This window comes from Pleurodeles waltl, chromosome 2_2 (assembly GCF_031143425.1).
Source record: "Pleurodeles waltl isolate 20211129_DDA chromosome 2_2, aPleWal1.hap1.20221129, whole genome shotgun sequence".
NCBI classification, from domain to species: Eukaryota; Metazoa; Chordata; class Amphibia; order Caudata; family Salamandridae; genus Pleurodeles; species Pleurodeles waltl.
Window position 1 is genome coordinate 1074990496 of NC_090439.1, and position 23647 is coordinate 1075014142.

A 23647-nucleotide genomic window follows, 5' to 3' on the forward strand; every position below is an offset into this window, starting at 1 on the left:
GAGAATCTTAACAGTGAACAACCCACAAGCCCAGCCCACTCCACACTGTCCCGAATCGTGATGTCTGAATACAATGGGGATCCACAGTAGAATCCACAAAACATCAGCCCTATTGGAGCGGTCTTGCTGCAGCTGGTGCTCACATGCTACTGCTGTTTTATCTGCCGCAAGGAGCACTGCAGCTCTTGGGAGTTGCAGTGATACAGCAGAAGCAGTGGTAAGGCTGTTTTGCCTGGAAAGGTGGACAGTGTTAGTACACATCCTTTAGAGTTCACGTGGGACTATGGGAGCTGGTTCAGAGTGTCCTAGGGCAATCTAAGGTTATTGTACCCTAACTATGACAAATTGAGTCTTTTCTCTCTGGTGTCCTGAGGCCATGTTAAATGTTGCACCCAAACGGAGCGGCACGCACACCCCATTAGTACTTGACCATCAGGGCAGAGGGCAGAACACACCAAGGCTTACTCAGGAAGGTGCTGTGGGTTAGACCCTCAGAACTTTGCAAAGCGCATAACACTGAGTAAATCAATGTGCAGCCTGTACTTCTACTTCAAGAAGGAAATTATACTTTATTTAATCCAACTAAATACTAAACCTACAATTAGAATTATTTAAAACCAGGACTCTGGTGTAACTCCTGGACTTAAAATCTTTGTCAAAAGGTTTCTCTGAGTAAACCAATATAAATTGTGTTTGCTTGGTGTTGGCTATTGAGTTAACAAAGTGAAATCTCTTTCTATTGATAAGAAACTTCAAAATGTAAAGCCTTTTCTTATGTGTTTGCACAAGAGCTCACAAAGTAAAATACATGTCTATTGTGTTTCTCACAGAGTCCACCATGTAAATCTCTTTCTGATGGGTTTGTCAAGAGGTTACACCATGCAAAGACACCTGCTACTGTATTTGTCACTGGGTATGCAATAACCATGATCATTGTTGTTATTGATAATAATAAGAATAATAATCATAACTACAACATTAATAATAACAATAATATTAAGGTTCTGCAGGGCTCATTCGTGCACCCTCTAGGTTATTACAGAAAACGCAATCCTTTCAATTATGACCAATGGAATTACTTTGTAGGTGGGCTAACACAACTGCTGTCAATCAAATGCCCATAAGTAGACCAAAGACATTGCAGAACCGAAGTTCCGCTCTGTATTGTTTCCTAATTCTTTTTATGTGATTACATGAGCTCTGGCAAACATTCACAACTGCCCCTAGCTAGACTTAAATAGCAGAAGAAAGGATGAACTGTTCCACTCTTTTTAGTCTAAGCAAGAACTTGCAATGACATAGCCAATATATCTGGCTTAAAATGCAAGCCACACACTTGATTGCCTTGTCAATGCTTGAGATATTAACTCAAGCACCACGTTTCAGAGGCAAATGTCCCCTTGGCCTCCTAAGAAAATCTATGGAAGGCAGGGCCCCCTCTGGCAAAAGGAACATCCGATCATGTTTGGATAAAAGAAAAGAGAAGCAGCGTACAATGCACCACGCATACAGCACTTATACCAACAAAAACTGTACCTAACAGGAACCGGCAAATATGAGCCTGTGTGAAGCCAAAAGAATATTAATGTTATTGATAATAATTTTTAACTGTTCCTGTCCTTTTAATAGGCCCACCCACATATATGAGGTACCATTTTACTGTGAGATGGGTGGGAAACACTGCATGGTAGGACTTTTACCACTAAGTCGAAGTTCTGGAGTTTTCTGTCACAAAAAAAGAAGAATTGTGAATGTTGCACCCATACATTACATTTGCAAGGGATTCTGGGTAATAAAATGTGGCAGGATTCATGCAAGGCACATCACTATGGATACCCGTGTGTCCAGGGATTGAACAGTTGCCCTTGCTGCCAGCTAACCATGCACCCAAATACTGCAGATAACCCCAAGGGAGTCTCCCCCGTTCAAAAACATTCTCTGGTGTCTAGTGAGGGGGTCCCTGCTCACGCCCAATTCTGATAATCCCACAATCAGAAGACATAGAAGAATACTGATAGGTTCATGCACAAAGGAGGCAATAGATTTACCATGCCTTGGGAAACAATGCTAAAACAAGTGTATTATTGATCACAGCCCCCAGGCTGCCAATCATGATGGAGGGTGAAGGAGATGTAGCACACACTGACAGAAGTTTAGGCTATGTATGTGTTAAAAATATACAGTTGTGGTATGTTTCCATATATCCTATGGGTAATATCTGCAATTAAATGCAGACACCCTAAACTGGATTTTCACTTGCGGCTGTTTTCCAAATTTCCAAAATGTACTGCACCCAAAGTTATCTCCTATAGGCACCATGAACCCATAGAAAAACTCACTAATGTCTGGTAGCACAACACTAAGGAGCAAGAGGGGGACCCTTGGGGATCAGGTCTTTGGAGGGATTTGTTCCTACATGAGGGAGACAGAAGAGAATTACCATGTTTTGGGGACAAAAGCTAAAAGTCTGACAAACCTTGTGATAGAACCTTAAGACGGGTAGGTGTTGAAAATATATGGTTCTGTATGTTTCCATGCAGCCCAGTAATCGGACCTGTAATTAAAAGATCGGTACTCTACACTGATTTTTGGCTTGCTGAGGCTTTCCAATTTTTCAGAATGAGCTACATTCAGTTTATTGCCCGTGGGCAGACTGAACTCATTGAAAAGTCAAACATGTCTGACACGCCAGTGGTCAGGAGGACCAAAGGAACAAATGTTTCGGTGTGAGGGAGACCGGAGCAAATTCCCATGAAAATCTGACAAATACATTTCAGCACATCTTCAGCACTACCTCGCTTACACGAGCAAAATCTAAGGCAAGCAAAATAATGATTGATTAAACCCAGGTCTGTGACTGGGGGTGAGTGTTTCAACACCCCGTCCATCATTTTATTTTGGTTTTGCTATCTTGCTTAGAGCCAGTCATGTGGAGGGAGACTTGCACCCAGCAATAGACATCCTAGGATGTGTAAATGTTAAAAATGTATGGTTATAAGACACAGTGATTATATCTGTGACCACAAGAGAGGTACTTTAAATTGGCATTTTGTTTGCAGCTGCTTTCCACATCTACAAAATACACTGTACACAGGTCCATCACCTGTGAGCACACTCAACGCATAGAAAGCCCATACATGTCTAGTACCAGAAACTTTGAACACTCAGAAGAAAAAAGTTTGGGCAGGGATGTATTCTTGTGCAAGTGAGGCTTGAGGGAATTGTTTGTCATTTATTGAAAAAAGTGCTAAAAAGCTGATAAATGTACATATTCAGAACATATTAAGTTCATGTTCTGGTCAGAGTGAGATTGGGAACCCAGTGATAGAAACTTAGAATGTGTAGACAGTAAACATGTATAGTTGTTTTATATGTCCATACAGCCCATGCTTGCTATCTGCAAAACAAAGTACAGGCGACCTAAACCAGCATTATGCTTGCAACTGCTTTCCACATTTCCAAAATGCACTGCATCAGTTTATCAAATGAATCCATAGAAAACCCATACATCTGGGGCCCTAACACGAAGAAGACCTAGAGAAACGTCTTGGCAGGGGTGTGTTCAGGTGTGAGTAAGACTGGAATAAAGTATTGTGCTGTGAAAAGCAGAAGTCAAAAACTTGACAAACGTCATGTTCAGCACAATCTTGTGACTAGTCAATCAGAGTGAGAGCTGTCAGGCATGCAGCAATAGAAACTTTATAATGTGCAGATGGTAAAAATATATAGTTGGGGTAGGTTTCCATAAAACCTAGGGTAATCACTTGCAACAAAAGACACATAGCTTAAACTGACTTGTCAAATTTCCAAACTGCACTTCATCAGTATCACCTGTAAGCACCCTGACCCCAAAGAAAAACCATACAAGTCTTAGACTCCATGCTCAAGGGACTCAAAAGATGGAGGCCAAACCTTGGCAGAGGTGTATCCCTGTGTGAGAGAAACTGGAGTGAATTCCCATATTTTGCTATATAAATTGTTAAGAGTCTAGCAGATGTCATATTCAGTGCTCTACTGGCCAGCCAATCAGGGCTAGGGAGATCTGGATTGCACTGATTGATTTCTTAGGCTGAACAGAATTTGACAATATATAGTGTGTGCATGTTACATATAGTCCTGCGTTTGATACTCTTAATCAAATAAACAGTGCACCATATTAATTCTGCCACAGTGTAAACTGTGCTAATGATATAATTACTTGCGCCGTCTACGTTATCTAGGAAAACACACATAGACATTTGCTACTGTGAACTCTAGAAATTCAGGACAACATTTTCTTGTTAGTATTTCTGGGATTTATGTCTGTCCTTTCGAGAAATGTAACAAAACGTGACACAAATTTGTTTAAAAAAAAAAGAAATGAAAAAAGTCACATTTGTCATTATGGGCCTGATTCTAACTTTGGAGGACGGTGTTAAACCGTCCCAAAAGTGGCGGATATACCACCTACCGTATTACGAATTCCATAGGATATAATGGACTCGTAATACGGTAGGTGGTATATCCGCCACTTTTGGGACGGTTTAACACCGTCCTCCAAAGTTAGAATCAGGCCCTATATATTCTGGCTAGAACGAGTCATCGATGCATGTTTGCACCATTACATTGCCCTAAATGTGCCAAAAAGAAGTTCTATATATTCTGGTCCACAAAGACAGAAGAGTTACATGTGCTTGAACCATCTAATGCCGATGTTGTGAAACAAACACCCAGGCAGTAAAAGCATTAAGCCCACCGAAATAAATGCTACCAGCTGCTGCTGTTTTCATAGCAGCAGCATGACATGGTGTTCAGAATGTGCCCACATGCAGCGAGCAGGGCCTGCCTTTCCTTCACCTGAGCCTCCTCACAGAGAGGGCCAATAAACAGCTTTTGTTGTACTGATTTACAGCCCCCATCCCGTCAATGGCGGCCATTAACTATTCACTTGGAGGGGACGCTTTGCACCCCGAATGTTATTTGCATTCTCTGCAGAAGTAGCAGCGCAGCCTCTCAAAAGAAGAGGCCCCGGTACCAATAACTCCAATGAAAGGTCACCAGGAAAGGCAGGCTGCTCGGTCCTGTTAAAAAGAACTCCCACATCTCCTGTTGACCTTTTTTGCGCCCGAGGGACCTTTAATTTGCATTCCCATCACTCCTCAGCCAGGAGAGTGGAGACCGAGCGCTCTATGGTAACCGTTCTTCCCGCTAACTGTTTTACTGCTCAGGAGAAGTCGCTGCGTTTTTGTTTTGGTGCTTTTTTTGCAAAACCTGATCGTAATGTTTGACTCAGACAATCTATTAAATAATTCAAGAGCCATAAATTTAGGAGGGGGGTTGTTTGAGGTGTTACACCCCCGAATTAAATGTATTTTCTGGCTAATAGTTGGGTACAGGTGCTTTCAGTCTGGTATGGTGAGGTGTCTGTTGCATTTCACCAGGAATTTTTACATAAATGCAGACACACAACACACACACGCTATCCCTCTCTGCTTTGCAAGCCTTCAACAGTGCTGGTTATTTTACAACATATTCTGTTTCCTCTCACTTACTACCCCTAGTGCCCATCCACATTCGTCTCCCTTTCCACTGCCCCTTTAGCCCCTCTCATGTGCCCGGTTTGATGTATTTGCTGAAAGATCTGCATCCCCCCCTCCCCTAATCTTACTACACACCTGGAGTGAAGCCTGGTAGTTTCTTACTTCTAACTTTGCTTACAATGTCATAGTGTGCCCCAGGTCAAAGCACTTATGCATCACATATAAACCGCAGGAAAAAAAGCGTCACTCAATAACATTAGTTTCTTTGTAGGAATTAATGCAGGAAATGTATTTTTTAAAGAAAATATCACTGTGGAACTCTAGGCAACCAGTTACATGTGGTTTTTACAACCGGACACTGCATTTGTGCTCATAGGCAATATACTCTGTACCGGCAATTCTTCAAAAGCAATTGTAATTTGCAACATGTCCTCGCCACGTGCACGCACCTTGTCTCAGTAATAGAGGTGGGTGAGCCACTGAAAGCGCGAGCTTGAAGCCTGTCTCAGCTCGAAGTCACGTTGCAACTTCGAGCCCTTAACAATTCGAGCTTTCGTGGGGCTTCTGCCTGCCACCCTCCCGCCCTCCACTCAGGATGCGTAGTTACCACCAGAGCTGATGACTTTGTAACTGGGGAACCAGGTTTGAGTCGCGGGGTTGTCTGAACTTCCTGTGGTAAAATCTCGTAATCTCCCCCTGACTATAAAAAACGTTCATGTGACTTTTTGGAATGTAACTGGTGCTCATGTAAAGCATTCCTGTACCTTCGGCTCAGGTTCGAGCAACATTAAAACTGCAGAAAAATGCACAGAGGTTAAAATGAAGCATTAACATAAAGAAAGACAACTAGACACCCAGGTGGTGACTGATTTGAATCACATGAAACCAGGAAACCTGCTTAAAGTGGGTGTTCTTAGGCAAATACTCTATTTCACCCAAACTCTTTTTTCTTCATTTTCACTTGTGAAAACACTTTTCATATTTGTGAGTTCCAAATTCCATTTGTACTAAACATATCCTGTTTTAATAGACTGTAGTGTAGGTCTATAATAATCTGGGGCAAGTATAGGATTTACATGACAACTGCCTTGCCTCTTAGTTCACTAATTTATCATATTTAAAAACTATCACTTTTAATACTTCTCACTACAGTGCTATAATGTGACGAACTAATGTCAAAGCTTCCACATGTTGAAGAAATACACTTTTTTGAAGAGACTTTATCATATTTTACATGATGTTTGTTGTATGACTTATATAGCAAACATTTTCAGGGCTTGGCTCATGCACGTGGGTCTAAGAGCCAAGCCTGACCCTTGCCTCGGGCTCTGGCTCTCTCCCTGTTAATTTGTTGGCTCCCCCACCTCTAATCAGGGATGGGGTGTGCTTGCTGTAGGAGGCTGGACTGGCTTGTAGTGAGTACCAAGGGGTACTTGCACCTTGCACCAGGCCCAGTTATCCCTTATTAGTGTATAGGGTGTCTAGCAGCTTAGGCTGATAGATAATGGTAGCTTAGCAAAGCAGCTCAGGCTGAACTAGGAGACGTGTGAAGCTACTACAGTACCACTTAGTGTCATATGCACAATATCATAAGAAAACACAATACACAGTTATACTAAAAATAAAGGTACTTTATTTTTATGACAATATGCCAAAGTATCTTAGAGTGTACCCTCAGTGAGAGGATAGGAAATATACACAAGATATATATACACAATAGCAAAAATATGCAGTATAGTCTTAGAAAACAGTGCAAACAATGTATAGTTACAATAGGATGCAATGGGGAAACATAGGGATAGGGGCAACACAAACCATATACTCCAGAAGTGGAATGCGAACCACGAATGGACCCCAAACCTATGTGACCTTGTAGAGGGTCGCTGGGACTATTAGAAAATAGTGAGAGTTAGCAAAATAACCCTCCCCAAGACCCTGAAAAGTGAGTGCAAAGTGCACTAAAGTTCCCCTAAGGACAAAATAGTCGTGTTAGAGGGAAAATGCAAGGAAAACACAAATCAGCAATGCAACAACGATGGATTCCTGACTGAGGGTACCTGTGGAACAAGGGGACCAAGTCCAAAAGTCACAAGCAGCTCGGAGATGGGCAGATGCCCAAGAAATGCCAGCGGTTGGTGCAAAGAAGCTCTTACTAGGCTGAAGAACTGTGAATACTGCAGGAACGACAAGGGCTAGAGACTTCCCCTTTGGAGGATGGATCCCCCACGCCTTGGAGAGTCGTGCAGAAGTGTTTTCCCGCCGGATGGACGCCAACAAGCCTTGCTACACGCAAATCGTGTGTTTGGCGTTTTTGGACGCTGCTGGGGCCCAGCAGGGACCAGGAGGTCGCAAATTGGACCTGCAGAGAGAGGGGACGTCGAGCAAGACAAAGAGCCCTCACTGAAGCAGGTAGCACCCGGAGAAGTGCCAGAAACAGGCACTACGAGGATGCGTGAAACGGTGCTCGCCGAAGTTGCACAAAGGAGTCCCACGTCGCCGGAGACCAACTTAGAAAGTCGTGCAATGCAGGTTAGAGTGCCGTGGACCCAGGCTTGGCTGTGCACGAAGGATTTCCGCCGGAAGTGCACAGGGGCCGGAGTAGCTTGCAAAGTCGCGGTTCCCAGCAATGCAGCCCAGCGAGGTGAGGCAAGGACTTACCTCCACCAAACTTGGGCTGAAGAGTCACTGGACTGTGGGGGTCACTTGGACGGTGTCGCTGGATTCGAGGGACCTCGCTCGTCATGCTGAGAGGAGACCCAAGGGACCGGTAATGCAGCTTTTTGGTGCCTGCGGTTGCAGGGGGAAGATTCCGTCGACCCACGGGAGATTTCTTCGGAGCTTCTGGTGCAGAGAGGAGACAGACTACCCCCACAGCATGCACAAGCAGGAAAACAGTCGAGAAGGCGGCAGGATCAGCGTTACAGAGTTGCAGTAGTCGTCTTTGCTACTATGTTGCAGGTTTGCAGGCTTCCAGCGCGGTCAGCGGTCGATTCCTTATCAGAAGGTGAAGAGGGAGATGCAGAGGAACTCGGCTGAGCTCATGCATTCGTTATCTAACGTTTCCCCAGAGACAGAGACCCTAAATAGCCAGAAAAGAGGGTTTGGCTACCTAGGAGAGAGGATAGGCTACTAACACCTGAAGGAGCCTATCAGCAGGAGTCTCTGACGTCACCTGGTGGCACTGGCCACTCAGAGCAGTCCAGTGTGCCAGCAGCACCTCTGTTTCCAAGATGGCAGAGGTCTGGAGCACACTGGAGGAGCTCTGGACACCTCCCAGGGGAGGTGCAGGTCAGGGGAGTGGTCACTCCCCTTTCCTTTGTCCAGTTTCGCGCCAGAGCAGGGGCTAAGGGGTCCCTGAACCGGTGTAGACTGGCTTATGCAGAATTGGGCACCTCTGTGCCCAACAAAGCATTTCCAGAGGCTGGGGGAGGCTACTCCTCCCCTGCCTTCACACCATTTTCCAAAGGGAGAGGGTGTCACACCCTCTGTTAGAGGAAGTTCTTTGTTCTGCCATCCTGGGCCAGGCCTGGCTGGACCCCAGGAGGGCAGATGCCTGTCTGAGGGGTTGGCAGCAGCAGCAGCTGCAGTGAAACCCCAGGAAGGGCAGTTTGGCAGTACCAGGGTCTGTGCTACAGACCACTGGGATCATGGAATTGTACCAACAATGCCAGGATGGCATAGAGGGGGCAATTCCATGATCATAGACATGTTACATGGCCATATTCGGAGTTACCATGGTGAAGCTACATATAGGTAGTGACCTATATGTAGTGCACGCGTGTAATGGTGTCCCCGCACTCACAAAGTTCAGGGAATTGGCTCTGAACAATGTGGGGGCACCTTGGCTAGTGCCAGGGTGCCCTCACACTAAGTAACTTTGCACCTAACCTTTACCAGGTAAAGGTTAGACATATAGGTGACTTATAAGTTACTTAAGTGCAGTGTAAAATGGCTGTGAAATAACGTGGACGTTATTCCACTCAGGCTGCAGTGGCAGGCCTGTGTAATAATTGTCAGAGCTCCCTATGGGTGGCAAAAGAAATGCTGCAGCCCATAGGGATCTCCTGGAATCCCAATACCCTGGGTACCTCAGTACCATATACTAGGGAATTATAAGGGTGTTCCAGTAAGCCAATGTAAATTAGTAAAATTGGTCACTAGCCTGTTAGTGACAATTTAAAAGTAATGAGAGAGCATAACCACTGAGGTTCTGGTTAGCAGAGCCTCAGTGAGACAGTTAGGCACCACACAGGGAACATATACATGCACACCTATGAGCACTGGGGCCCTGTGTGACAGGGTCCCAGTGACACATACATATAGGCCACAAACCTATGAGCACTGGGGTCCTGACCAGCAGGATCCCAGTGACACATAACAAACATACTGAAAACATAGTGTTTTCACTATGAGCACTGAGGCCTGGCTATCAGGATCCCAGTGAGACAGTGAAAACAGTGACAAACACCCTGACATACACTCACAAACAGGCCAAAAGTGGGGGTAACAAGGCTAGAAAGAGGCTACCTTCTCACACTTGCTTCAGGTGGGACGGCTAGCGAATGCAACAATCCACTCTTGGCATTCCTGTATAAATATGGCTTGAGTGTGAGTCTGAAAGCCATGCGTTTCCTTCTGTCACTCACCTGAGTGGAGAGACAACCCCTTACCCTCCAAGCACGAGTGCTGTGGATCTGGGAAAGCAGATGAGAACAGACACAGGTATACTCCTGACCTATTCTTGACTATCCTACTTGTATTTTTTTTGACATTTCTTTCTCTCCTTCTAGTGGAATATGTCAACCACCATGCTGTATTGCACTGGTATGTGACAATCCTGATACCATCACTTCCTGTTGCATCCTTGGGACAGGAAGTGGTGTCCTGTGTCCCAGCAGTGGAACAGGCAGGATGGGTTCTAATGTCCTTATCTCTGAGGACGGACATTCAAGTCCTACCCTGTTTAGCGACAATGATATTTGGATGCATTCAAATTTGTGCTAGGTCGAGAATAAAAGACTAAGGCCCACATTTAGTGCTTGGGAGGCAGCCTGCCATCCGTCAGGGTGGCAGAGGTCTTTACTTCCACCACCATGGTAGACTGCTGCATGTCATAGACCTCCCCTAGCCTGGCAGGGATACCGTGCCCTCACAGGAGCTGCCGCCACAGCAGCTCCACTGAAGGCACTATATGCCACCATTTCCAAGGAAGCTTTTGTGTTTTACAAAACAAACTTCTAAAGCAAGAGTTTGTTTTTGTAAAACTAAATACTAATGAGCCTGACACCCGAGGAGGTTTCTCCCTGGGTATGGGGGTCATTTGTTATGTCGAGCGCACGAGTGCTTTGACCTGTTGTAAGTATTGTGGGCTTTTAACCACACCCACCTCACGTCCATCACTTTAATTTGTTTGTGGGCTTGCCTTTCAAAAATCACTTGATGTCATTGGTAAATGCTTTACTTTTGTCCCACCCTGGGGAGGTTTGGTTACCACCTTCGACACCCACCCTGTTAAAGGGATAATTGCACGATTGCCAATATACTTCAACATGGGCGAACTACTTTTTTCTTTTGTCTGCGCTCTGTGGCTGCCATGGCGCGCACAGCGTGAACTTGGTTGGTGGTATAATTTTTACATTATATGCACTCTGATCTGCTTAGTGCACGTTCTTTCCAGCAGGTATATTAACCTTCTGCGCTACCTTATGACGAATCCAAGCTTCCACTAGACAAAAGCATGCTCTCTCTCCGGAAAGAACCTAAATCGCCAGAGTTATTTTGACATTTTTACATTATATGCACTTTGTGATTTGCCTAGCACATGTTCTTCAGGCACATTAACCCTCTCTGCTACTTTATAATGAGTCCAGGCTTCCACTAGAAAAAAGTACGTTTTCTCTCCAGAAACAAGATTAACCCTCTCTGTTACCTTATAATGAGTCCAAACTTCCACTAGACAAAAGTACGTTCTCTCTCCAAAAAAGAACATTAATCGCCAGAGTTATTTCAACATTTGTACATTATTTGCACTCTGATCTGCTTTGTACACATTCTTTTTAGCACACATATTCATTCTGGAACTTGTAGTTTTATTTTTATAACGTGATACAAGCTGGAAACCAGCCCTTGGAGTAGAATTCGAGGAGTTGTCCTGCTCCCTATTTCAATCTGTGATTTGCTCATATAGTTTATGTTTCTGCTATGCATTCTGGGATTTGTAGTTTTATTTTTATAACATGATACAAGCTGCGAATACAAAGTAGAAACCTGACTAGATGAACTACACATGTTTGAGTCTGTGAAACTTGAGATGTGTGTGCGTTTATTTATAAAACTAACCTTGAGGAGAGCCTACAGTTGAATATGCAGTACAATGGTCAAAATTTTATAACTAATATTTCAGTTCAAGACTGAGGATCATTAATATCATATGATGTGGCTCTCCTCAAGCGTGTGAAAAATCATGGGTATTTTGTTCAACTCCCCAGTCTGCAGTAAAGGGACAGTGATCCAGTAAGCATGCATTCTTGGAATCCAATTATTTATTCATTGCCCTGCGGGCAATGTCGCCTGTACCAACTGCCAAGTAAATATGTTTTGCGTCTGGGAGTAGTTTGTGTTTTGAGGGCCTTGTTTGAAAAAATATTCCAGTAGGCCTACTAGCCCTTTAGTTATATGCAGGGCCACTGGAATTATGTGGCAGAAAGAACCAAAATATGCAGCAGGGTTGACCAATTAATGTGGCAAAAAAAAGTCCAGTTATGCATTTACAATGCCAGTGGCTCCAACTCTAGTAAATGCGAGACTTATTGCATTGCAAATGCTTTTCTTTTTTTCTGCTCTGTACCACAAGGCTTTCCCTGGCCATCACAAACATAAAAAAAGTACATCAGACGGTCTGCACTAAGCAGAGCGGACGGTGTGATGTAATTACATCAAGGGCCTCAAGTCTGTTGGACCATTGGTGTAATGTTTCTTCCAGTGGAGTGAGCAGGGAACACAGCTGACAGAAACACGGTGGTCCACCTGACTCCAAATAGAGAGGGTGGGCTGTCAGTTTGGTGGACAGAGCTATCTGACACGTTTATGTCAGACTACCCAGTCTGCCAGACTTAAATAACCCCCTAAGATGATTGTCGCTGGTACACTAAACTATTTTGGCCACCAATTCATGCACAGCATACACTACTGTGTTAGTTTTCATTTGACATGTGCTAGAGCCTACAATACAACAAATGGATCCTGCTGTGAATGCTGTTGGGGGAAGCAATAGCAAGCCTTTATCTGAGACCTGATGTGTCCATCTTGTACTGAGCACAAGAACTGTGTTTCTTAAATCAGCAAAAGCCCTGCAATATAACATGCCACAATAGAATAGATAAGTGCTGTTTCTATTCTATGGTGGCTGTTGTATCTAGCATTACTCAAATTAGTTATGTGCGTGTTAATTCTGAGATGGTGTGCCCTCTTAATGTGATCAACTACAATGGCTTGGTTTCCGCTGTACCCCCGTTCCCTCTTAAAATGGATTGCATTGCAATATGCATTTGGATTGGGGTGCCCTATAAATACCCATGCTTGCACACTTACTCAGTCAGAGATTCACATTCTGCCTTACTGAATCACTTACCCATTTACTAACATGCTCATTAATTTGCATGTTTTCACCCACATATTCATTCGCTCATATATTCACTCATTTATTTACACACCAACTATGCACTCAAATATTAATAGAATGCTTTGCTGATTAGCTCACTAAATAATAGAATGATCGTATATACTCAGTGGTATCACACTCAGCTACTTACATGTTTAGTAACTTATTCAATTACTCAATTGTATACCCATCTGCTGATATATTCACTCTCTGTTGACTTAAACACCTAAGAACTAATGCTGTCAATGACTCACTTACCCACCAACTTATTCAATCATATAGACAATGCCCCACATTTTGAGTTCGGTGGGTTTGGAGGTTATTACCAGTTGCAGCTTGCTTCCCTGATGAGTGGGGGTTGAGGGCGGCACGCGGAGGGCACACAGGTCTTAAAATTAGTTTGAAAAAAAAAAACTTACCTGCTCCTCCCATGCCGCTCCTCTCCTCCGTCTCCTCCCTCAGGCACAGGCTCCCAGCCTGCCCTGCAGCCAATCCTGATGCTGCTCAGAGTAGCGTCAGGATTGGCTGGGAGCGCCCTGGCTGGGCGCTTGCAGGCAGACTGGAAGCCTTTGCAGGCTCTCACCAACCCAGCAACTGTGTTAGATAGCCTACAGCGCATGTGTGTTGGGCCGGACCCAGACGGCCGGCCAAACACACATGCGCTCTGAGGGAAGTGCACAGTGCACTCCCCTCGGTGCTCGTCACCCCCGGGGCCCCACCCCTTCCTCCTTCGTGGTGAAAGGTTTGCAGCTTCTGCTGTTGGCGGGGGGGGGGTGACGCTCATCCGCCGTAATAGAGGAGCAGCCCCTGCTTATTACTGTTCGCCAGAGGGCTAGGGGTCATAATCTCCGCTTATTATATTCTGAGACCTCCGCCTGCCTGGCAGAGATCTCTATGGCTTTAGCGGAGTCACCGCCACTGCAGCTACTCTGAAGGTATTAAAAGTTTCCTGGGCGTCTGATGAGTGGCTGCCATGTTTGTTGCAGCCACTCAGCACATTTTTTGATTTATAGAAACAAACGTCCAAAGCAGGAGTTTATTTTTTGTAAAATAAAAAAAACTAAAAAACAAACCTAGTAGCCCCTAATGCCCTAGGAGTTTTCTACCTTTTTTACTAATTTTTTCTGTTTGGGACCTCCAGGCTTTTCCTGGCGGCCCTGAACAGTAGACAAAAAGTATGTTGGACCATTCCCTCTAGATAGGACAGATGATCTGAGGTACTTAAGAGTAAAGGCTCCGTCGGGCTATTAGTCCACGGTATATGCTCTTGTCTGCTCCCAGGGACACTACAGACAAAAACCTGAGCATTGGCCGGACTCATAACAGAGCAGGTAGACCATCATTTTCGCAGGAAGGTTACTCCGCTACGTTTATACATTTTTGGCAGAGTACCCTGTCTGCCAAACTCTAAGTGAGGCCCTATATTTCCTTTACGCTTCCATGCTGTACATTACATATCATCGCTTTGAAGCAGCTGGTCTTGGGAGCATAGTTTCTCTGTATGTCGACAATACTAACTCAATATTCATTCATTCATTACCTTGGTGCGGTCGCAGAGACTGGCTCCTAACTCAAGCAACTTTTCTGCGATAGACAGCCGGTTCTCTCTCACTGCAATCATCAAGGGGGTCAAACCTGACTCCTGAGGAGGAAATGGACAGGATAAATATCAGCAGGTCATGTGACACTTTACAGCCCCTAGCTGACAATGTTACTTCTTAGTAGGCCCAACCATAAAATGTCTTGTCATTATTGCTTTCATTACTATATTGAGTGGGCTCGTCATTAAAATGGAATGTGCAGACATACATGATGTAAATCTTGCTGGTATTTTGAGTCTTGTCATGAATCAGATTAGAATTATGAACAGAGCTTTGAATAATCGAGGATTTATTAAGAATGCATGTCGCCAAATTGCAACACATCTGCTGTGCAACAATAGTACTGAGTGGGACATGCAAGGGATTACGCAACTTCTGGGCTAAAAAGGAATCATCATGAAGCATGAAGTTCTATGGTCCATAATCATATTATCGTATTTATTTATGGGTTTGGTACTCAAAGCAAAAGTGCTATAGTTCTCCTCTTTGCCATACACTTTGGTAACAAAGCCCATTATCTTTCCAGTGATTCAGCCCTGACATCAAACTGTAATGGGCTATGCATGATCCCAATATATTGATTATATATATATATAATGGGCGCTACGACTGAGATTAATTGTTAGTTTAGTACAAATAACACAAACACTACTTCCAAGGTGCTTTCGGGCCATGCAATTACTCATACAATATGATATGTAAGGTCTTAGGCTGGGAGTCTTAAACACAAAGAGTACAGCTACATTGGGGCCCACCAACGTTATGTAGTCAAGTTAGTGGTGGACTTATGCACTATTTCTAATCTAATTACACACCAACCTCCATTAAGGAACCAGTAGGTGTGAGGCTCAGGAGTGCAGGTCATTGTACCAAAAGTCACCTTAACCATAAATACAACAAGCATTTGCAATACAAGTGGTCTCGCATTTGCTCGAGTTAGAGCTATTAGTGTTGTAAATTGCTAACCGAACGTTTCTTGCCACACAAACTGAGTCAAAAAAAACAAGAGCGATCGCACTGAGATTGAAAACCAAAAAACCGAGTGCGATTGTGCTATGTGAAACCCAGCGCGATCACGCTACAAGGAAAATAAAAAGAGAAAGTAGTGCAGAAATCAGGCTGAAAACATCGAGCCTCGTAAGTTTTCAGTAGTTGGCTGGTGCGCTTGAGGAGGGCTAAACACCGGAAAAGGCCTGACCTATGCATGCCTTTCACTAATGAAAGCAAGTGGATTTTAAAAGGCAAGCCCACAAACCAATGAAAGTGACGGGCATAACATGGGTGTGGTTAAGGGCCCAAAGAGAGATTACAACAGGGCCTGTGCGCTCAGCCGTAAAAAACAGGAGGTCAATATTGAAGCAGGAAGCTTAACTTGTGTAATGTGGTCTTTCACACTATTGCTCAATCGGCACAGTACACGAGCCAACACACTCCACATTACATAAAGTCTTCTAAATAGAAAATGTACATTCAGTCAGCACCTTTAGCACACTTTTAAAGGGCATATATAGTCACTAATAGCATCTATGTTTCCACATAGATGACGTAATCATAGCTGCATGCACACCAACAACTACATAGATAAAAATACTTTCCGTGAGCATAGCTTGTTCTTTGCATATACCAGGCATAATCTAGCCCCTACTGAAGTGCAGCCTCCTTGTCAACACCCTACAACCAGGAGGCCCAACGTGGAGGGGGCTAATGCATTCATTACAGTACATAAACAGTCCAGCAGTTAAAGTTCACTAATTTGTAGCAGTGACCTGCTACTTTAATATATGTGCTGCTACTTGACTGACATGACAGTAGGCTAATTGAACCACTGTCATAAGCATCTCAGTACCAATGTAGGTTTGTCCGGTGTAAAACGTTTTCTGACATTACTTTAGGAGGGAAGGCAAACAGTGGTGCTAACCTATAAAACGTTTGGCATTGATGATCTATGTACCCCATACTCCCAGCGTGCCAAGATATCTACTACATGTGGGATAGAAGAAAAAGTGTGTTTGTAGCATATGCTGCTGTGCACACTCCTGCTTTCTAGTGTTTGGCTAAGATCATTACAAGTTGTAATTTGAACATGTGCTTTCGGTTTCAAGGAACTCTATCCATTTGTTCTGCCATCCTGTTCATATGTGTTTTGATGACTCTAAAATCTGCTGCTTCTCAAGAAACATGACAACAGCAGACTTGCCGTGACACTGAAGTCTGTACTCACTCCGCTCAAGATTGGCACCCGCCTTAAAAAAGCACCATACAAGAAAAATACGATAGGTGATAAATCCTTCTCTGTTCAAGCAGCCAAACTATGGAATTAATTACCCCAAATATAAGATCCATGGATAACTATCTTGCCTTCATAAGACTACTCAAGAGTTGGCTCTTTCCTTCATAACCACCATATTCAAACAGCAATGGGCTGCATATGCCTGTGTTGATGAATAATTACAATCTTATTATCTGTATAATCTAGATATGTATAGTTTAAGAAGTATGTATAGTTACTATTTCATAATAATAAATTATACACATACCCTTTAAGCCTGTTTAACAAATGTATATTTACTCACGGTTAAAAATATATATATATATATGTGTGTGTGTGTGTGTATGTGTGTGTGCATATATATATATATATATATATGTGTGTGTGTGTGTGTATACATATATATGTGTATATTATTCTATGCTTAACATGTTCATCGGCCATTGCATAGCTCCTAGATAAGTTGTTATATTAGATACTTATGACTCCTTGCTTTCTTTTTTATATCACAATGAGCAAATGTCAGTGCTTAATTTGTGCTTGTTGTTTCTGGTGCTGAGCACCGGCACTTATTTTTGAGGACCGGTGCTTATTTTTCTGCCTCAAGCATTTACTGCGAGCAAAAGACACCTATGGGAAAGATGTAGAAAGAGAAAAACGAAAAAGCTTCACAATGGGAGACAGCAGAAAGCTGCAAGAGTGAGCTGAAGGGGCAGGAAGTGGCTTTAAATGGATTGAAGAGGGATGAGATGGCTTCAGGATTACGCTGCCTCAGTATTCGATGTTCGCACATTTAATTGCAGCAGCCGCGTGTTTAAGAGGAGGGCTTTGAGCACCGGCACGTCTTTATTTACAAATTAAGCACTGGCAAATTTTATCTTAACTATTTAATAGCAAGCATTTCACTACTGAAAAATTGTGGAAAGATAAATGAAAGTTAGAAAAGTACACTTATTAACTAACATTAAATATAAAAAATCTTGAAAGTCTGTGTTTATACAATACTACGTTTCTTCTCATATTATTACACCCATTATTATATTCCTTGCACATAAATTCCCTTACTATGTATTTACATATCTATGTATTACTCTATCCTACTGTACTAGAGAAAAAATAAATAAAAATAAAATTAAATCTACAAATAACATTTAAAAATATAGATAATTAAATTAAATTAAAAAAATAAATAAAAATGATATATAAATATATATATATATACACACATATGTATATGAATAAAAAATAAATAAACAATACTGTACATTTTATTCTTTCGTAAGCTCTACTCTGTCTCCCCATCACCCTATGTCTCTATCAATCTATCTTCCATCCCCACTCTGACTCATCCCAAAACCATTCTACTACTTTCATCTCCAAAATAACCCTGCCTAAGCTCTTCCCTCCTCTCCCGCATCTAGCTCACCCCAAACCTCAGTTTACTACCTTGTTCTCCCGAACAACGCTACTAAATTCTCCCTCATTTATCTCACCTTTGACTCATCCAAAACCCCTGCTGCTACTATGATCTACCTAACCTCTTTCCTGGACTCTATCCTCCTCCGTCTCTCCTTTGCTCATCCCAAGCCTCATCCTGTTACTATAAACTCCCAATTAACAGTTCTGGATTCTACCCTCCTCTATCCCTCCATTACTCTAGTCAATCCAACTAACAAACTCACAAACCCTCTGCTCAAATTAGCTCATAATAATGCTAATACTGTACTCATATTTCCCTATACCAATCCGGCACTAATTCCTCTTGGGTTCCAGCGTAGCGTGCTACTCGCCGAAAAGCACTACGACGCCTTGTCAGGGGTAGTAAGCTCTATATAAATACAATTACAATTTGTACATAACAGTAGAATGGATATGCACACTAAGTACTCACGTACAAATGCACTGACTATTATTGCTGTCAAAAGAGTTAAATGAAAAAAAGTTAGTAACAACAGTTTTTAAAAAAACTATAGAAAAGACCTGTTTTGAGCCTTGCACTTTATATTGTGGCTTAATTTGTTAGTTTAACAGCAATTGGGTTCCATATTACAAGACTGCATGTTTGTAATTTATTGTCTTTCGATTTTCATTTAGAATGAGTACATGCAAGGATTACTTGTGTATTTATGTGATTGTTTAGTATTGAAAGTATGCTATTGAGTAATGGAATTAACAATAACATGCTATGAAGCAATTATAGACGAGCTATGATCATCTAACTAAGATGCATTTCACTCATTGCGACACATTTCAAGATGGCGTTTGTTGCAGAACACCACTATGTATCATTCTCATATCTGTTTTTATGTTGTTTGGATCATTACACGATGTATATATATGGCACACTTTTGATTCAGAGACTACCCATGATCAAGGCCTGCCAAAACACGTAGGGTGTTGTTTCCTTGCCAACAAATTTGGATTGTGCACTGGCAGTTCTGTAGTAAGCACTTTTTCTTCGAGAGATGTGCCTTTGGATATTATGCATGCATATATATATATATATATATATATTTTTTTTTTTTTTTTTTTTGTTAGAAATTGGGTCTCTAGTTCGCAGAGGTATGTACCCTGTCCAAGTAGGGAAGATAATCCTAGTCAGGCTAAATTGCAACACAATCCAAATTATCCTGTGCTCACCCTCTGGTTGCTTGGCATAGAGCAGGCAGTCTTAACTTAGAAGGGAATGTGTAAAGTATTTGTGCAATAATTCATACAGTAACACAGTGAAAACACCACAAAAATACACCAGACAGATTTAGAAAAATATATAATATTTATCTGAATAAAATAAGATCAAAACAACATAAATCCAATATGCACATGTCCAGATATCACTTTAAAAAAAGGTTTAAATGAGTCTTAATCCTTCATAATCAGTGATTGTATCCTTGTAACACACAGTACCTGGGATGAGTCAAAAATTACGACTCACGGGAGCAGCAGAGGAGGAGATGCTTTGAAAAATAAGGCTCTGCGTCAGATTTTCTGGTGCGGCACAAACAAAGCCTTGTTTCTTTTCACGCTGCAAGGTGATGTGTCAATGTCCATGAGTGCAGCCTTGGTTCCTCACTGCGATGCGGGGATATTTTGATGCCCTGGGACGATGTGTTGAAAATCATTGATCCGCTGATGGAAGGAGCAGGCACTGCGTCGACCTGGTAGGCGATGCAGTGAAATTTCAGCCACGAGGCAGGCGCTGCGGCGATTTCTGCAGGCGTTCCGTTCATTTTCCGACACACAAGGACTTTCTTGAGGAGTTAAATCTTTGTTGGCCGTGAGACTTCAGAAACAGGAGGCAAGCTCAATCCAAGCCCTTTGGAGAGCACATTAAGAGGAAGGCAGAGTCCTTCCAGCAGAGTCAGGAGCACCAGGCAGCAGGGCAACAAGCAGGAAAGCAGTCCTTCAGCAAAGCAGTCCAGATGAGTCCTTTGGGCAGCCAGTCAGTCTCTCTGACAGAGTCCAAGTGTAGGACCAGAAGTGTCTGATTTGGTGGGGTGAGAGAACCAGTTTATATACCCAAAAATGCCTTTTAAGTGGGGGAAACTTCAGAGAGCGGTTTTGAAGAGCACAAGTTTCCCTTTCAGCCCAGTCTGTCTGCCAGGATCCCTGTGGGGGGTTATCAGTCGTTTGAGTGAGGGCAGGCCACTGGCCTTTGAAGTTTAAGGACAGCACTTCCACCATTCCTGCAGAGGGAGACCCTTTCAGTATGCAGATGAATGCATATTTAACTGAGTGCCCTGTGTTTGTGGGTGTCTGGGTGGAATGCACAAGGGGAGCTGTCAACCAGCACAGACCAGAAGTGGATTGGAGACAGGGCTGTAAGGCACAGGTGGAAGTAAGTGCAGAGAAATGCTCACTTTCTAAAATTGCCATTTCTAAAATAGTAATATTAAATCCAACTTCACCAGCAAGCAGGATTTTCTATTACTATTCTGGCAATACTAAACATGACAGGGGTACTCCTTCCAGATCAGAATCTACCACTTAAATGTATATGAGGGCAGTTCTAATGCTAGTTGATGGAAGAAGCAGGCCTCACATTATTGGAAAACGAATTGGTGAGTTTTTCACTACCACGACATGTAAAACACATAAGTACATGTTCTGCCTTTTACTTACATAGCACCCTGCCCTATCGGTAACCTAGGGCCCACCTTAGGGGTGACATATATGTAGAAAAAGGGAGTTTAAGGCTTGGCAAGTAGTTTTAAATGTCAAGTCAAAGTGGATGTGTAACTGCACACACAGGCCTTGCAATGGCAGGCCTGAGACATGGTTAAGGGGCTACGTATGTGGGTGGCAAAATAAGTGCTACAGGCCCACTAGTAACATTTAATTTACAGGCCCTGGGCACAGGTAGTTCACTTTACTGGGGACTCACTGATACATTAAATATGCCAATTGGGTAGGAATCAATGTTACCATGATTAGGGGTGAGAGCACATGCACTTTAGCACTGGTCAGCAGTGGTAGAGTGCGCAGAGTCCTAAAACCAGCAAAAACAGGTTCAGGAAAATGGAGGAAAGCAGGCAAAAAGTTGGGGGATGACCACCCTAAGGCTGTCCGGTCTAATATATATATATATATTTTATAAAATCTTTATCCAGTTGTAAAATGATAAGAGCAAACTGATCAATATTTTGCATCCAAAATTACATTAAAAAATGAAGGTAAATTCTATCATTACAGATGAACAAATCAGCATTCAAAGGAACAATTTACCAATTTCTGTGAACAGTCTCAGCACATAATAAAGTCATACATACGGGGACGTACCAATGCCAGAATGCCATGGATAACAAGGTGGTAGCGATGGAGTAAAGTGCATATGTCCAATAAAACTGGTGCTGTACACTGTATATATGTAGAGCATACACCCAAACCTATGCACAATGAAATACTTTGACCCTATTTAGGGTCTTATATCTACAGGCGCTTATTGCTCCAAGAAAAGGGCCATATAAAACCAAACACAATTTAGTAAAATTGCAGTAAGCAGAAATAAATAACAGTGCAGAGTGCATCATAAAGTTACATTAAAACTGATATCCCAGTCATGTCATATTAGTATTATTAGGTCTAGTTTATGATTTAGATATGCCAGTCATCATAACATTCTAATCTCCAGGTTATCTGAAATTGGGACTAGAAGAGCAGCCTTGAGAATGGTGTCAATCATTTCTGCAAAAGAAAACTCAAGCTGTCCATCTTCCACCTTTCAGGTCTGAGTGTAAACTGGTTGGCCTCGGAGTCTCTTAGGGATCCTACTCATGTCCAATCCTGTCCAATACCTACCTCAGACCTCTGGTGCAACTGACCAAATCACATGGAATTAAATCTATGAATTACGCTAATGATACCCAGCTAAATAAACCACTTGACCCTATCTCACCCTCTCATTTTGAAGTATTCCATCAGTGCATGCTTTACAATATGGCTTGGCTTTGTTACATTTCCCTTAAAGCCAATGCGGACAAAACTGAAACCATGTCCTGTTCTCCGGGCAGGCCTCCTCCACTTCCCTTTTACAATATTTGGCCTTCTCAGCTGATTCCACCCAAACAACCTCTGCATCAATGAGTGTCTTCCCCTCATAAGCTGTGTAAATAAAGTGTCTTTATCCTGTTTTTCCCTCACTAAAATATTGTGGAAAATCCTTCTTCATCTACCTAGCCACACCCGGCCTGTGGTAGTGCAGTTGGCCATCTGAGTAGGTTTGACTACTTTATTTTTGGGATCTCCAGAATATCTACTGAAAAGCCTCTGCTGTATTTAAATGGCAGTGGCTAGACGAGCACAATCTTGTCCATCTCATACCTCAGCAACAGTTGCCTTCGAAGGATTGGATTGGCTGCCTTTGCTATTTATAATGGAAATTTGCAAGTTACTGTCCAAACAAACACCTGCGCTCTGCCACTGCCAATTTACTTAGTTTTCTGAAATTCATAAGAGTGAGGGCAGGTGTCAGAGCTTTCTCCTACCAGGCCACGTGACTCTGGAACAGCCTTCCCCTCATTCTTCATGCCACTGATGAACTTCTGACTTTTAGGAAATTAATAACAATATGGCTTTACAATTTATAGTACTGCCTCTTTTTCAGCTGGTTTGTTGATTTTGTAGCCTTTGAGCCTTTGGTGCCAGGACGCCTGTGCGGTGGTAGTAGTGTGCTCTTTAATCTTAAATAATAATAATAATGTGTGGGAATGCCTGCCATTACTGCCAGCTCTCCTTGTGGGCACCATGCACATGATTACCACCACACCTGGTGTAATTGTGGTCACCCAGGTAATTCTTGTCATTATTGTGGTCACGCCTGGAATAATGCTTATCCTGGCATACTATGACCTGTCTGACCACAAAGTGACATTCCTGGAATTACTTTGGTCACACTTTGGGAACAGTGAATCTGGCATAAAGGGGGCATCTTTGACACTATTCTGAATGTACCTGTCACTGTTGTTGTCCTGGTTTATTGTGCGTAACCTTGACATAGTGTGAGCATCCTTCCTATTAAATTGGCTCATCCCTGAAGTACACATGCAAACCTGAGATCTGGAAGCTAGCCCTCACTTCCGAGGGCCATGCCTGGCATGAT

At 42.8% G+C, this 23647-nt stretch overlaps 1 protein-coding gene across 3 annotated transcripts in view; it reads right to left on the reverse strand.

Moving 5' to 3' along the window:
* LOC138282863 (serine/threonine-protein phosphatase 6 regulatory ankyrin repeat subunit B-like) overlaps positions 1-23647 on the reverse strand; it is a 366276-nt gene that overhangs the window by 335947 nt on the left and 6682 nt on the right. For all 3 annotated transcript variants that reach the window (XM_069220832.1, XM_069220833.1, XM_069220834.1), the window contains exon 2: positions 14720-14821. In XM_069220832.1, coding sequence (XP_069076933.1) covers positions 14720-14821 — 102 coding nt within the window. The remainder of the gene's footprint in view (positions 1-14719; positions 14822-23647) is intronic.